The 12,288-nt window shown below is 41.7% G+C and overlaps 1 protein-coding gene across 1 annotated transcript in view; it reads left to right on the top strand.

The window, feature by feature from the left end:
- htr3b (5-hydroxytryptamine (serotonin) receptor 3B) overlaps nt 1-10,463 on the top strand; it is a 28,195-nt gene extending 17,732 nt beyond the window's left edge. The window contains exons 4-13 of the mRNA XM_063223494.1: nt 237-400; nt 751-795; nt 1,064-1,173; nt 1,849-2,015; nt 3,558-3,715; nt 4,903-5,113; nt 6,809-6,900; nt 7,352-7,481; nt 8,441-8,528; nt 9,456-10,463. Coding sequence (XP_063079564.1) covers nt 237-400; nt 751-795; nt 1,064-1,173; nt 1,849-2,015; nt 3,558-3,715; nt 4,903-5,113; nt 6,809-6,900; nt 7,352-7,481; nt 8,441-8,528; nt 9,456-9,615 — 1,325 coding nt within the window. The 3' untranslated portion in view covers nt 9,616-10,463. The remainder of the gene's footprint in view (nt 1-236; nt 401-750; nt 796-1,063; nt 1,174-1,848; nt 2,016-3,557; nt 3,716-4,902; nt 5,114-6,808; nt 6,901-7,351; nt 7,482-8,440; nt 8,529-9,455) is intronic.
- The last annotated feature ends 1,825 nt before the right edge of the window (nt 10,464-12,288 follow it).

The following is a 12,288-nucleotide window of genomic DNA, read 5'->3' as shown; positions in this document are numbered from 1 at the left end:
CAGATAACACAATGTATATTTAATTATACATTTTATTTAATTAAAATTTAATTTATATAATTATTTTATTTAATTATATACATTTTACTGTGTGTGTGTGTGTGTGTGTGTGTGTGTGTGTGTGTGTGTGTGTGTGTGTGTGTGTGTGTGTGTGTGTGTGTGTGTGTGTGTGTGTGTGTGTGTGTGTGTGTGTGTGTGTGTGACATCCTCTGGTCACCTTTAATGATATTGAATAGTCCCAGTGATGGAGCTCGCTGCGGACAAGCCAAAAAGGTCGTCTCTGAACCAGCTCACCAGGATGCTGCTGCGCCATTATAACACTGGAGTACGGCCTGTGGTGAACTGGACCGACCCAACTCTCATCTACATCGATTTCATCATTCAGTCTATCCTGGAAGTGGTAAAAGAAAAATACCTGTATTTCTTGTTTATTTGACAAGACAGTGAAGGAATGAGAATTAGTAGTTGAGAGGGACCACTCTGACCTACCTTGTGTAGGACTAATGACCCAAGTCGGACTCCAACCCGAGTCCCCATGGGCAATATGGATGCCTTACCATAGTGCTAGTGCCTCCACGGTAAAAGAAAAAACTCTGTTTGTTCATGTCCGATCGTTATAGAGGAGGAGTCAGGTTATTTTGTTAAATCGTTCAAACCCCTGAAAATAAATCATTGATTTCTTTTTTGTTTGTTTTTGTTTTGATTACTGTGTTTTTTCTAACCTCTTGTGCCTGTGTGATTTTCTTCAAGGATGGCCAAACCCAAAAAGTAACAACAAGCGTTGTATACCAACAGGTAATTTTGACTGTACTTGATTATATAATAGTGCTTTCAGACAGAAATATTGTGCATCTAATGTCAAGCTGCAGGAGAAAAATCAATTTTTAACAGTCATATCTGGTTAATGTGAGCAATCCCATCCACTTTTGCATATTGATCAAACCAATCCTATTAATTGTATGAAAAAAGTAGGCTATTATGTAACGTATATAGTAATAGTACATAATATAGACGATATACCGGTCATTTGAAAATAATCCTATGTTATGTGTTTTAACTTCAGTTCTGGACAGATGAGTTCCTGGTGTGGGACCCAGAGGAGTTTGATGGCATCAATAACATATCGCTGCCCACTGATGCCATTTGGCTACCCGACATCATCATCACAGAATTGTATGATAGTATGACGATTATGAAGCTATTTTGTAACTTGAGCTATTGCACATATGAAGAATCATGCTTTATTGCATTCTTATAACTTAATTTATTATGTTGATTGTTTAAAGTAAAAAAAAAAACCCATTAAAGTAACACTTGAGACAGCCACAACACACTTTATCAGGCAGTTGTTATCCATGAAGTTAAAGGGTAAATCCTTGTGTAGATGTTTCACAGGGGCAAGACTGTGAGAAGTTCTGACCAGACGCACATGAACTTAAAGGAGCACTTCTGCCAATTTCGATATGCTGTTGTATTGCTCACGCTACCCTTGACTTTTCAGTACCCAGTGATGCTGCATTTTTCGGCTCAGCCCTTTCCGAGATCTGAGCCACTCTAATGAGGGCAGCCTTTGTTTACATTAAAAACTTTCTTAACATAGGCCTACTCCAAATATTATCCCAAAAGGTATCGCTGTTTGCTAGTTGTCTGCTGATGTTGCATAACCTTTTGGATGTTATTGGGAATAAAGATGTTTTTTAATGTAAACAAATTACAATGACCAGGATCTCGGAAAAGGCTGAAGGAAAAAAATGATCTCAAGTCCACGATGTGAGCATTACAACTGCATGTCGAAATTGGCAGAAGTTACCCTTTAAGTCACTGTCTATGACGTGGTCTGTCCTGTAGTGTGGACCGCGGATCCTCTGAGGTCCCATATGTCTACGTCAACTCCTCAGGCGTGGTGAAGAATTCCATGCCCATCCAAGTGGTGGCTGCCTGCGACCTTCAGATCTACGCCTTTCCCTTCGACAAGCAGAACTGCACCCTGACCTTTCGAAGCTTGCTGCACTCTGGTAAGATACTACGTAGATATACCCCATAATTTTCACTGTTCACACAATGTACAATGTGGTAGAAAGAGACCCCTTTCAGCAGTAGCGTGATTATCATCGAATTTCAAATCTCTTCGAGACTTGGTCTAACCAAGAGCATAACCATTAACATTTCCCAAATGGCGTGGTCGACCCGCCTCCCTTGGTTTGCTAATGGTTGGATGCTTCCCGACAAAGTGGGAGGGGTTCCCGATTTTTACGAGAACTCAGAAACGATATTTGTATTGCTCTTGGCCTGACTAGAAGCAATGCTGAAGATCAACATCAAGATCATCGTCACCAGGAGGGCACGGCCTGCCTGGCTAGTGATCAGGGCTGTTGACAGCTTGGTCCGGGCCTGAGACAACCTTGTCTTGAAAGCTCCCTCTATCCATATCCATATCCATATCCATACAATGCAATAAGGGCCCAATTCTACGCCCCCTTGCCAGTGGTGTAGTCTGCTTTTTTGTGGTGGGTATACTGTATATTTGAGCATTTTTGGAAGTTGGTATACTGTATATATTTGTGCTACTCTAAATAATGGATAAATCAATTTTAAGTGGGTATACTGAAACCCCAGAAATTTTGAAGTGGGTATACTCCGTATACCTGCGTTCTACATAGACTACACCACTGGTCCTCGCCCTGGACTAGGGAAACTGACCAATCTCTCTCCCTCTGTCTCTGTCTGTCTGTCTGTCTGTCTGTCTGTCTGTCTGTCTGTCTGTCTGTCTGTCTGTCTGTCTGTCTGTCTCTCTCTCTCTCTCTCTCTCTCTCTCTCTCTCTCTCTCTCTCTCTCTCTCTCTCTCTCTCTCACGCACGCGCACACACACACACACACACACACACCCCTCTCTCACAACCACAGGTAAATATATAATGTAGTTATAGAAGGGAGCATAAGGTGGGATGAGACAAAGAAGACACTGTTCTCAGTCTTTCCTGAAAAACAAGGTTCCTTTTTTACATTTATGTTGCAGTCAGCATGCAAACCGCCTCAGAAGCTTGTGTCACAAGGTGTGAGCCTGGAACCATGACCAGGGACAGTTGCTATTTTTACCAACAGAATATAAGACGGCCTGTTACACTTCTCATGACACCATCCACTGTACAGACTGCTCATGTAGCCATTTGTCCTGGAGAAGGTCTTTGAAGGGGACAGTGATGTTCGCTTTGAAAACAAATCGGTGTGCAATCGTAGCTTGTAGCTTGTTGCAACCTTTTATAGTGTGTGTGTTTGTACGGCACCAATCTATCTTTGTGAGGCCACTGCTATTGGAGCACACCTACAAGTCATGGACCCCACATGTTTTGACCCCTTTTGCTGGGGTAGTTTTGTTGTTACTGGTAAAAGTAAAAGTTAAAAATTATTTCCTCACTGACAGGTTAAGGTTAGGGATTATTTTGGTTTGGGCACAGTTTAGCATTCTTTAGCCATTGTTAGGGCCCCACAAAGATATTAAGGTGGGGCTGTGTGTGTGTCTGTCTGTCTGTGCGCGGACGTGTGTGTGTGCGTGCCAGTGAGAGAGGTGGACTTGGCCTTCTGGCGAGATGCTGAGAAGATTGCCGGTGACAAGCGCTACTTCATGAGTGACGGTGAATGGGAGCTGCTCTCTGTACCTTCGCACTACTGGAGGCTACACATGGACGACGAGGACTACGCACACATTCAGTTTAATGTGAGCAAAACCGTTCGCTACAGAGAGCATTGCATAACAAAGATAGATCTTGCGGAGAAGTCACAACAGTTAAAAATGGCAAGAATTTACAGTTTGGGATTTTCAGAAGGTTATACGTAGGTAGAACAAAGTATTTGTATTTTGTAGTTTTGTAAAATACACAAAATACTGGAGGAAAGCATTTTGATGCAAATACATGTAATTCGGTTACATGATATACAAAATACAAAATTCAATTTTGTATTTCAAAATGTATTTCAATTAGATGTAATAGCAATACTGCCCATCCCTGCGTAGGTATAGCTTCAAAATGCAAAAATGCAAACAGGGCCAAGAAACCAAACATTTTGAGAGGCCAATTTATTGAAAATAACAGTAAAAGAGATAGGCCGTTAATCAGCTGACACATTTTTTGTACCCCCTGCGTGTTAGTTTGTCTGTCAGCAGGATATCTCAAAAAGTTATGAATGGATTTGGATGCAATTTTGTGGAGTTGTTGGAAATGACAAAAGGAACAACTGATTACATTTTGGTGGTGATCCGGATCATGCTCCAGACCCAGGAATTGAAAAATATATATTTTTCACCATTGTGGGATGAGGTGAATTTTGAGTTTCCTGTTTCTAATTCAACAAAATTCAAAGCAAGGCAGAAAGGAAGACTTGAAATGAAAAAAATAAGGTGTAATCCCATGGCCTTGGAAGAGGTTTGCACTCTCTGAGTGCTTCTAGTTTCTACTGTGTTTGTGTTCTACCACAGTGTTTCCCAACCTTTTATGCCCTGCGTCCTAAGCCATTTTTTCCACATGATTTAAGCACCCCCTTACTCACGCTCTATATCTGTTTCTGTATCCCAATGAGACTACTACTATATGTTCTGTATCTACAGTATGTCTTGTATCTATGTAAGCTGTCAGACACCTTCATTTCCCTCAGGATTAATAAAAGTACTCTACTCTACTGTACTCTACTGTACTACACTCCATATTTGTTATCATTTTTCTATGTGCCGCCTGAGGTGTTCTCGTGTACCCTTGGTTGGGAAACAGTGCTGTATTTTACGGTATGTACCGTTTGGTCCCGCAGGTGTCTTGAAGGTAATGTCTCGTGGGTAATGTCTTTTGTATTTATGTATGCTACTTGACATATATGGGATCAATAAATGATACTCTACTCTCTACTCTACAGGTGCTGATCCGTCGGCGCCCCCTGCTGTACGTGGTGGCTCTGCTCATCCCCAGCATCTTCCTGATGGTGGTGGACGTCATCAGCTTCTACCTGCCGCCCAACACGGGCACCCGCATCTCCTTCAAAGTCAGTATCCTGCTGGGCTACACCGTCTTCCGGGTCAACCTCACGGACGAGATCCCGGTTACGTCCATGAACACCCCACTCATTGGTAGGCAGACGTGTCAGTAAGTCAGTCATCATTCATGACGGTAGAGAGAGAGAGCAAAAGCCTCCTGCCATTCATATCTTGGGTGGATCCATTTATTTTTTTATGTTCTTGAAGAAGCTGATTCTGATGAACAGAAAAATAATCATAGGGATGGATTGTGTAAATGGGGGGTATCTGGTCGTGAAAATCTGTCGTCTTTCTTCTTTAGTTTGCAATCTCTCCTACCTGCCTCAGCCAGTTTCATGTCACCCTAGCTTTGGTCTCTTCAAAGTGAATGCATTACTGGTTACTGTGATCATTCAGATTTGTTTTACATGAAGCACCCTTACGGAATTGTACATCACGTCCTACACCTTTCACGTTTACTGGTTTCTACTACTGCCAACATCAGTGCATCAGTGTGGAGCCAGAGGCATGCTGGTTAACCCATTGATGCCTGATGATTCGCATATGTTGTTTGACCTTTGGTGCCTGGAGCGACATATACGCTGCATTCAGGCTCATGAGATTTTAGCTTTTTTTAATAAAAATGTGGGTATGTTACAGCTGAATGAACACATTCTAATGTATGATGAGGGTCTTTAAATGCTACTTATTTCATGTTTTTATGTGCATCAGAGGCTGAGACATTTATGTTCCTATAGGCTGAGGGCAACTTTCCCAATAAGGGCTTGGGCATTCAGCAGGCGTTTTTTGGTTGCAGGTGCTTTAGGCATCAATGGGTTAAAAGGCACCAGGATGCTTTGTTGATGACTCAGCAAGAACATCTGCTCAGAGACACCAGAATAGGAATGGAGGGGGGATGGGTGCTTAGCATGAGTGTAAACACACCCCATTGAATACATACATGGGGTATAGATGAACAAGAAAACATGAAGAGGGTTACCAAAATTGTATTCGTTCACTCTGTCTAAAACCATGGGTGGGGAACCTTTGTCTCGAGGGACGTTTCAGTGGCCCTATTATGAGTTTGGTATATAGGCCATATGTGGGGGCCCTATCAGTGTATTGTCCTGGGGCCCTGTGTGCAATTGTTCCACCACTGAACATGACTTCACCCATAACAGGTTTAAATCCATCCTGTCTCATTTCCAAAACCTACCCCCATCTCTCTCCCAACCATGTCCGATCTGTTCTCCACTATCCTGACAAATAAAGTATAACAAGAAGCCCTAAAAAAACAAAAACGAATGAGTGTCACTCTAGCACTTGAAGTGTCAAATTCTCTCTCTATACTAGGCGTGTCAAACTCATATTGACTGAGGGCCAAAATCAATTATCATCAATTATCAATTAAATCGTCCCAATCTGGAACGTAGTTGTGGGCCGAACTCGTTTTAATTTTTTAAAAATTGACTAAAATTGTGCGTGCACTTAATACTCAGTTAAATTTCACACAGACCCTTTCAAATCATATATACTATGGTAATGCACACCAAATTTCATGTTCAAGTCTTGTTACGCAATACCAAAGATTTTATTAGTTCTAACCATAAGCCCATCTCTGCCCACAGGTATACATTAATGGTGTATGGGCTAACTGTAACATAGCCTATTTGAAATCTCGCGGCCCGAATACAATTACTCCACGGGCTTAAGATTTGACCCCAGCCAGGGCCTGAGTTTCACATACCTGCTCTTTACTGTACGTACGGAATTAACACTGTGGTTTGCACTACCGGTGTCATCCTGCAGGGGTGTTCTTCGCGGTGTGCATGGCGCTGCTGGTGCTGAGCCTGGCCAAGTCCATCCTGGTGGTGAAACTGCTGTACCACAGCGAACGGGAGGTGAGGGAGATGTCAAAAATAAATAAATAAAGAAGCACACATCAGATTTCTTCTTGTTTTTAGATGCGTCCTAGCATCTCTATAAGAGGGTGTCTCCATCCGCCGGTTGGTCCGTTGGTCTGTCTGTCTGTCTGTCTGTCTGTCTGTCTGTCTGTCTGTCTGTCTGTCTGTTCGTCTGAAAATAACTCTCTAAATAGAAATTCCCTTCTGTGTCCACAAGGCAGCAGAGTGCATATACGGATGCATCTTTGTCCGCCTGTAGGACTTGTTTTTAATTGCTTCACAAGCATTTCGAAACGTTTATGAGACGATAAAAAAAGACAAATCTGATGAGTGCTTCTTTATTCATTTCATTTTTGAGATTTGAGTTTATTCATTGACAAAGTTAAGCACCCAGTGTAGTGCATCAGACTACAAGGTGATGAATGAGCGTGCTTCCTGATCCTTCTAGGTGAGGGAGATGTCCCTGTCGGCCTGCCTGCTCGACCACTACGGCTCCTGCAGCCAGAGCTTCGGGGAGAGCGCCTTCACCTCCGTCAGGACACTGGACGACCTGGAGCTGGAGCAGAGCAGTGGCAGCGGTATGCAAAGACTCTCAATATGTTATCAATCAGCTGCTACTGGAGACATTGAGAATGGACTAGCTCCGAAACGTCTGTTTCTCCAGTTAACCTTAGACTTCTGTTGTATAATTTCGGCTTCAATACACTTTTTCACACAAGTCTTGTGTGCGCCTCCTTTTTTCCATTATCTTGAGTGATTACTACTTTTTGGGAGTGCACGCACCAAGCAATACACGAGTATTAAGTTCAAGGCGCAGACGCCGACCTTTGTTAGTCTTTTATCAATCAATCAGCTGTTACCAGAATGGCAATGGTCTAGTAGATAGTCACGAAAGAGGAGATTCTTTACCAGCCTTCAAGAAGCAGATAAAGACTCTCTTCTTTCGTGACTATTTGCTAGACTAATGTCTGAGCTGCCCTAGCCCCAGGCCAGACTCTTGACATTGTGTGTGTGTGTGTGTGTGTGTGTGTGTGTGTGTGTGTGTGTGTGTGTGTGTGTGTGTGTGTGTGTGTGTGTGTGTGTGTGTGTGTGTGTGTGTGTGTGTGTGTGTGTGTGTGTGTACTCACTAACCCTTCTTTGCATCTGCACATGTTGTTCTGTATATTTCCTGTGCATTTTGTATCTGCTAGTGATGTTGGCTATGACTAGTATGTCCTCGTTTGTAAGTCGCTTTGGTTATAAAGCGTCTGCCAAATGTAATGTAATGTAATGCATTACTAAAGGCCCTGTGCACTCAGATTGTGGTGTAGTACTATAGTAGTAAAGTTTTTTCAGTGACTATAACAACGTCCCAGTGATGAATTAAATAAGTTGAATTTTAAGATTAAGACAATTTACCCCTTAGGCTAATTTAGCCTGTTTATTTTATTTTATTTATTTTACTTTATCTTTATTTGATATTGCATTATGATGCAAAACTGATGCAAGACTGTATAACTCCAGGTTATGTGAGTTTGTTTGTTTTTTTCTCCATCAGATGATGACCTTGTCTCTCTTGGTGAAACCCCACTCTCAGTCAGCTCACCACGTCTGGAGAGGCTTCTTTATCAGCTGAGCACTATCAGGTTGTATCTTTGATACTGTCGTTATGACATGATACATAGTGTTGAGCCATTACTTTATGGGCTATTTACTGTATATTTCTTATGGCATGCTATATCATCTTGAGCCATTACTTACTGTATATTTGTACTTAGTGTATATTTCTCAATTTGTACCAAGACAAGAGTCTGCACAGTGCCAAGTCAAGGTCAAAAAAACATTTAGCATTTTACCTAGTAGATGAGACTACTTCTCTGGTTCTAATGTCTTGGAATGTGTTTCATATGAGCTGTATAAAAGTGTATTAGTTTGAAGTCATTATCACGTTTTCTATAGTTAGCGTAATTATTAATGACAAAGTCAGTCAGCCTTCTTGGTTATTGTGACCACATAGCACTTGACAGCACACAGTGCACCCAACCAAATCCACCATCTATGTTTCCCCCGGCAACACCCATCAGACATGTCAACAAGGTTCTAACACAGGGCCATCACATTTATACAGCCTATTTGATCTCAAGTGGGTAATTGTGAAATATTAAATGTCTGCTTCTGCATAATCAAATTGCTAGTCAACCATCTTGAGGTGGATGGCAGCGAGTATAGCAGGAGCACTAAAGGGCGACCAAAAAAGAGATTTGTTCTCAAGTACTAAAATCCTGAAATCAGAAAACTTCAACAAATGGTGTGATGGGCTAGATATTTACTTCTTATTTTGACTTTCATGTTTTTTTTTCTTCTCGGATTTCTGGAAAATCAGGATAAGTTGTTGAACAGACATGTCTGACGCCTATGGCTTTGGCGATGTAGGACCGTTTAACAGACGTGTCTGACAGAACATCCTACCGTAGGATAAAATTACAATGTAGGACCGTTTGTCAGAACAGCGGATGGAGGCATTATGCCTTATGTGTGACACTCCTGCTCCAATGACTGTGCTGTGTCTCTAGGTGGAATCTGCAGCAGGCAGAGGAGGATGGTGCAGCACAGTCCGACTGGCTGGCTCTGTGCCATAAAGTGGACCTCTTCCTGTTTCGTCTCTACCTCCTGGTGCTCACCACCTACTCCATCACCCTGCTGGCCCTCTGGGGGAGCTGGAGCTCTGTCTGACACACTAGGCCTTCAAACAGTGTTGCCAGATGTGTCTGATCAAATCCCGACCAGAAGCTGCTCAAAAACCGCTTGGAGCCGCTAAATTCCGCCCAATTTCAACAAATTGCATTGATTTCTATGGGAATAAAACTGCAGAAAAAAACGCCAGATGGCCGATTATTCCCGTTTTTACCTGCAGATGGCTATCCCAAGCAGCCTGATTGGGCGGGTAACCGACCAATCTGGCAACACTGACTACAAAGCCAAAGTGCAGTAACTACGGTATGCCAACATTGAAACTGAGAAAATGCCTTCAAAGGTTTGGCATTAGGTTAGATGTGGCCATTAGTGAAAATTTGACATAGCAATATCTCTAAAACGAAACACACTTGGACCATACTGTTTTGACACAAGATAAAGGAAGTGCAATGAGCAATATTTTCAGTCAAAACTCAATTTTGACAAAATATGTAGTTACTGCACCTTGCCTTTGTAGGGCAGCAGAGTGCCCCCACCTATATGTAATGAGGGCCCAAATCTGGGGCCCCTCACTCCCTGGGCCTGGGACAACTGACCCCTTTGTCCCAACACGGTTTAAATACAACAAGTCATGAAGAAGACTGATAACAGTAAAATGTCAAATGAATATGTGTTTAAGACTACTTTAAGACTATGTGATCTGAAAGTTATCAACTGATGTAGGCCTAGATTTATTTAACCACTGTTGATGCTGTCTGGATACTGATGTTGGTCACTGCAGTTAGTGCACTTGTATGGTACTATGGGGTCGGCAATGTAACATTTACTCACTTTTTATACATTGATATTAACCATGTCGTGTCTATAATGTAATGTAATCAATGATGTCAAGACCTACATATAGCAAGCTATTTATAGAGAAAAGTTAATAAAAAGTGTCAGTGCTTCATTTATCTCTGATTAATCACTATGAATTTGAACGGTCTTATAGTTGCCGAGGTATAAACCATGTTGAAGAAAACAACTGTATGACAACCTCAGCAATTACTGCCCTACTCTCTCCTCCCCCCCCCCCCTCTCTCTTTCTCTCAGAGCGAGGTTCTTATTACACATCATCATAGACTATCATACTATCATATGACACGCTCGCATCCATTTAAAGAGCATTACAAAGCATGCTCTGACACTGCTGCCCCCAAAATAAACAAAGTGTTTCCAAATCACGGGCAGAATGTTTTTAGACACTGCCCACACCAACTGACTCTTACAGCAGTAAGTGAAATATCATGTCACAGAGTGTATCTCGTTTCAGCCTAATCACTTCAGAGCAGATAATCATATTGGCGCTGCTTTTAAAACCCTCCCTCTTGCCTTCAGAATCAAGGTTCAGGGATATAAATGTACATGTCAATGATAAAACAATTGTATTTTGGTCTGCTGTCAGTTTTGAAGGTTAAAAAAACAAAGGCATGACAAATAGGAATCCAACACTGGTTGAGTATTTGTCATTTAAATATTCTCACAGCATGGGAAATGGATGTTGCCAGGTTTCAAGATTTTAAACCCATGTGTGTGTTTTTTTGTTTTTGTTTTTTTTTTAACTTCAGTGACGGTAAGTGTAAATAAATGGTGGTATCTCATTTCCATTGTGTTTTCTTGCATTAAAAAGCAGTCCTCCTGTAGTTGACTTGCACTTGCAGCTGACCCACTCATGTAGGGCTAATAGATCTCAGGCACCCATCAACATAACATACATTGATTCTAATGAGATAATAGGATAGCCTTGTGAATGTCCACACACTTTTGAATCAAACACAGGGTCCAGGAAACCTTGCTTGGATCTGTGTGTGAGATTACATGTGTCTAGATTACAAGCCACTTTTCAGAGTAGTTCAAATGGAGCTCTTTGGAGTTCTTTGGCTTTATGATTAGCCTATGAATTTGAGGTTTAAGAAAGTCCACCATAATCAGTCATATTCACAGAAGTGTCAAATTCATTTCAGGTCAGCGGCCACATACTGCCAATTTCAACTCAACTGGGCCGGACCAGTTAAGTAATTGCGAAAAATTAAGAATTTATTTTTCTTATCGGAATGTATTAAAATCTTATATTGAAGTATTGAAATCTGAAATCTGCAGCAATTTTGAAATGGGCAAGATATGTACTTATTGTTTGGTCTGGGGCTGGACTGAATGATCTGGTGGGCCTCATCTAGCCTGATTATCATTGACTTTCAAATCTCTTTTAGACTTTATTTTTTAATGTCTTTTATACTTGGTCTGACCAAGAGCATAACAATTAACGTTTCCCAAACAGTATTGTTCACCCGCCTCCCTTGGTTTGCTACTGCTTGATTGGTTCCTGACATAGTGGGTTGAGTTCCCGTATTTTCAGGAGATCAGAAACTATATTTACATTGCTCTTGGCCTGACTTAGGAGGGCATGGCCTGGCTAGGCCTCATCCAGCCAGAGCCTTTTGGACACCCCTGTTATCGAGCAGCATGGGTAAGGCTTTTATAGTGCTACCAATGTTCTTACACTTGACATAATTTCTGCCAAGATGTTTAAACTGTTACAATAGTGTTGACTCTATTTGAGCAAACTGCACAACCAATTCAGTCTCCCAAATATGAGCATTGTATTTGTTTACGAGTGGAACTAATGTCGTCGTTCTCGTTCCACCCGGACGTTTTATATGAAAGGACCCGGAA

This window comes from Engraulis encrasicolus, chromosome 18, assembly GCF_034702125.1.
Source record: "Engraulis encrasicolus isolate BLACKSEA-1 chromosome 18, IST_EnEncr_1.0, whole genome shotgun sequence".
In the NCBI taxonomy this organism is placed as follows: domain Eukaryota; kingdom Metazoa; phylum Chordata; class Actinopteri; order Clupeiformes; family Engraulidae; genus Engraulis; species Engraulis encrasicolus.
This window is presented reverse-complemented; position numbering and strand designations above follow the sequence as displayed.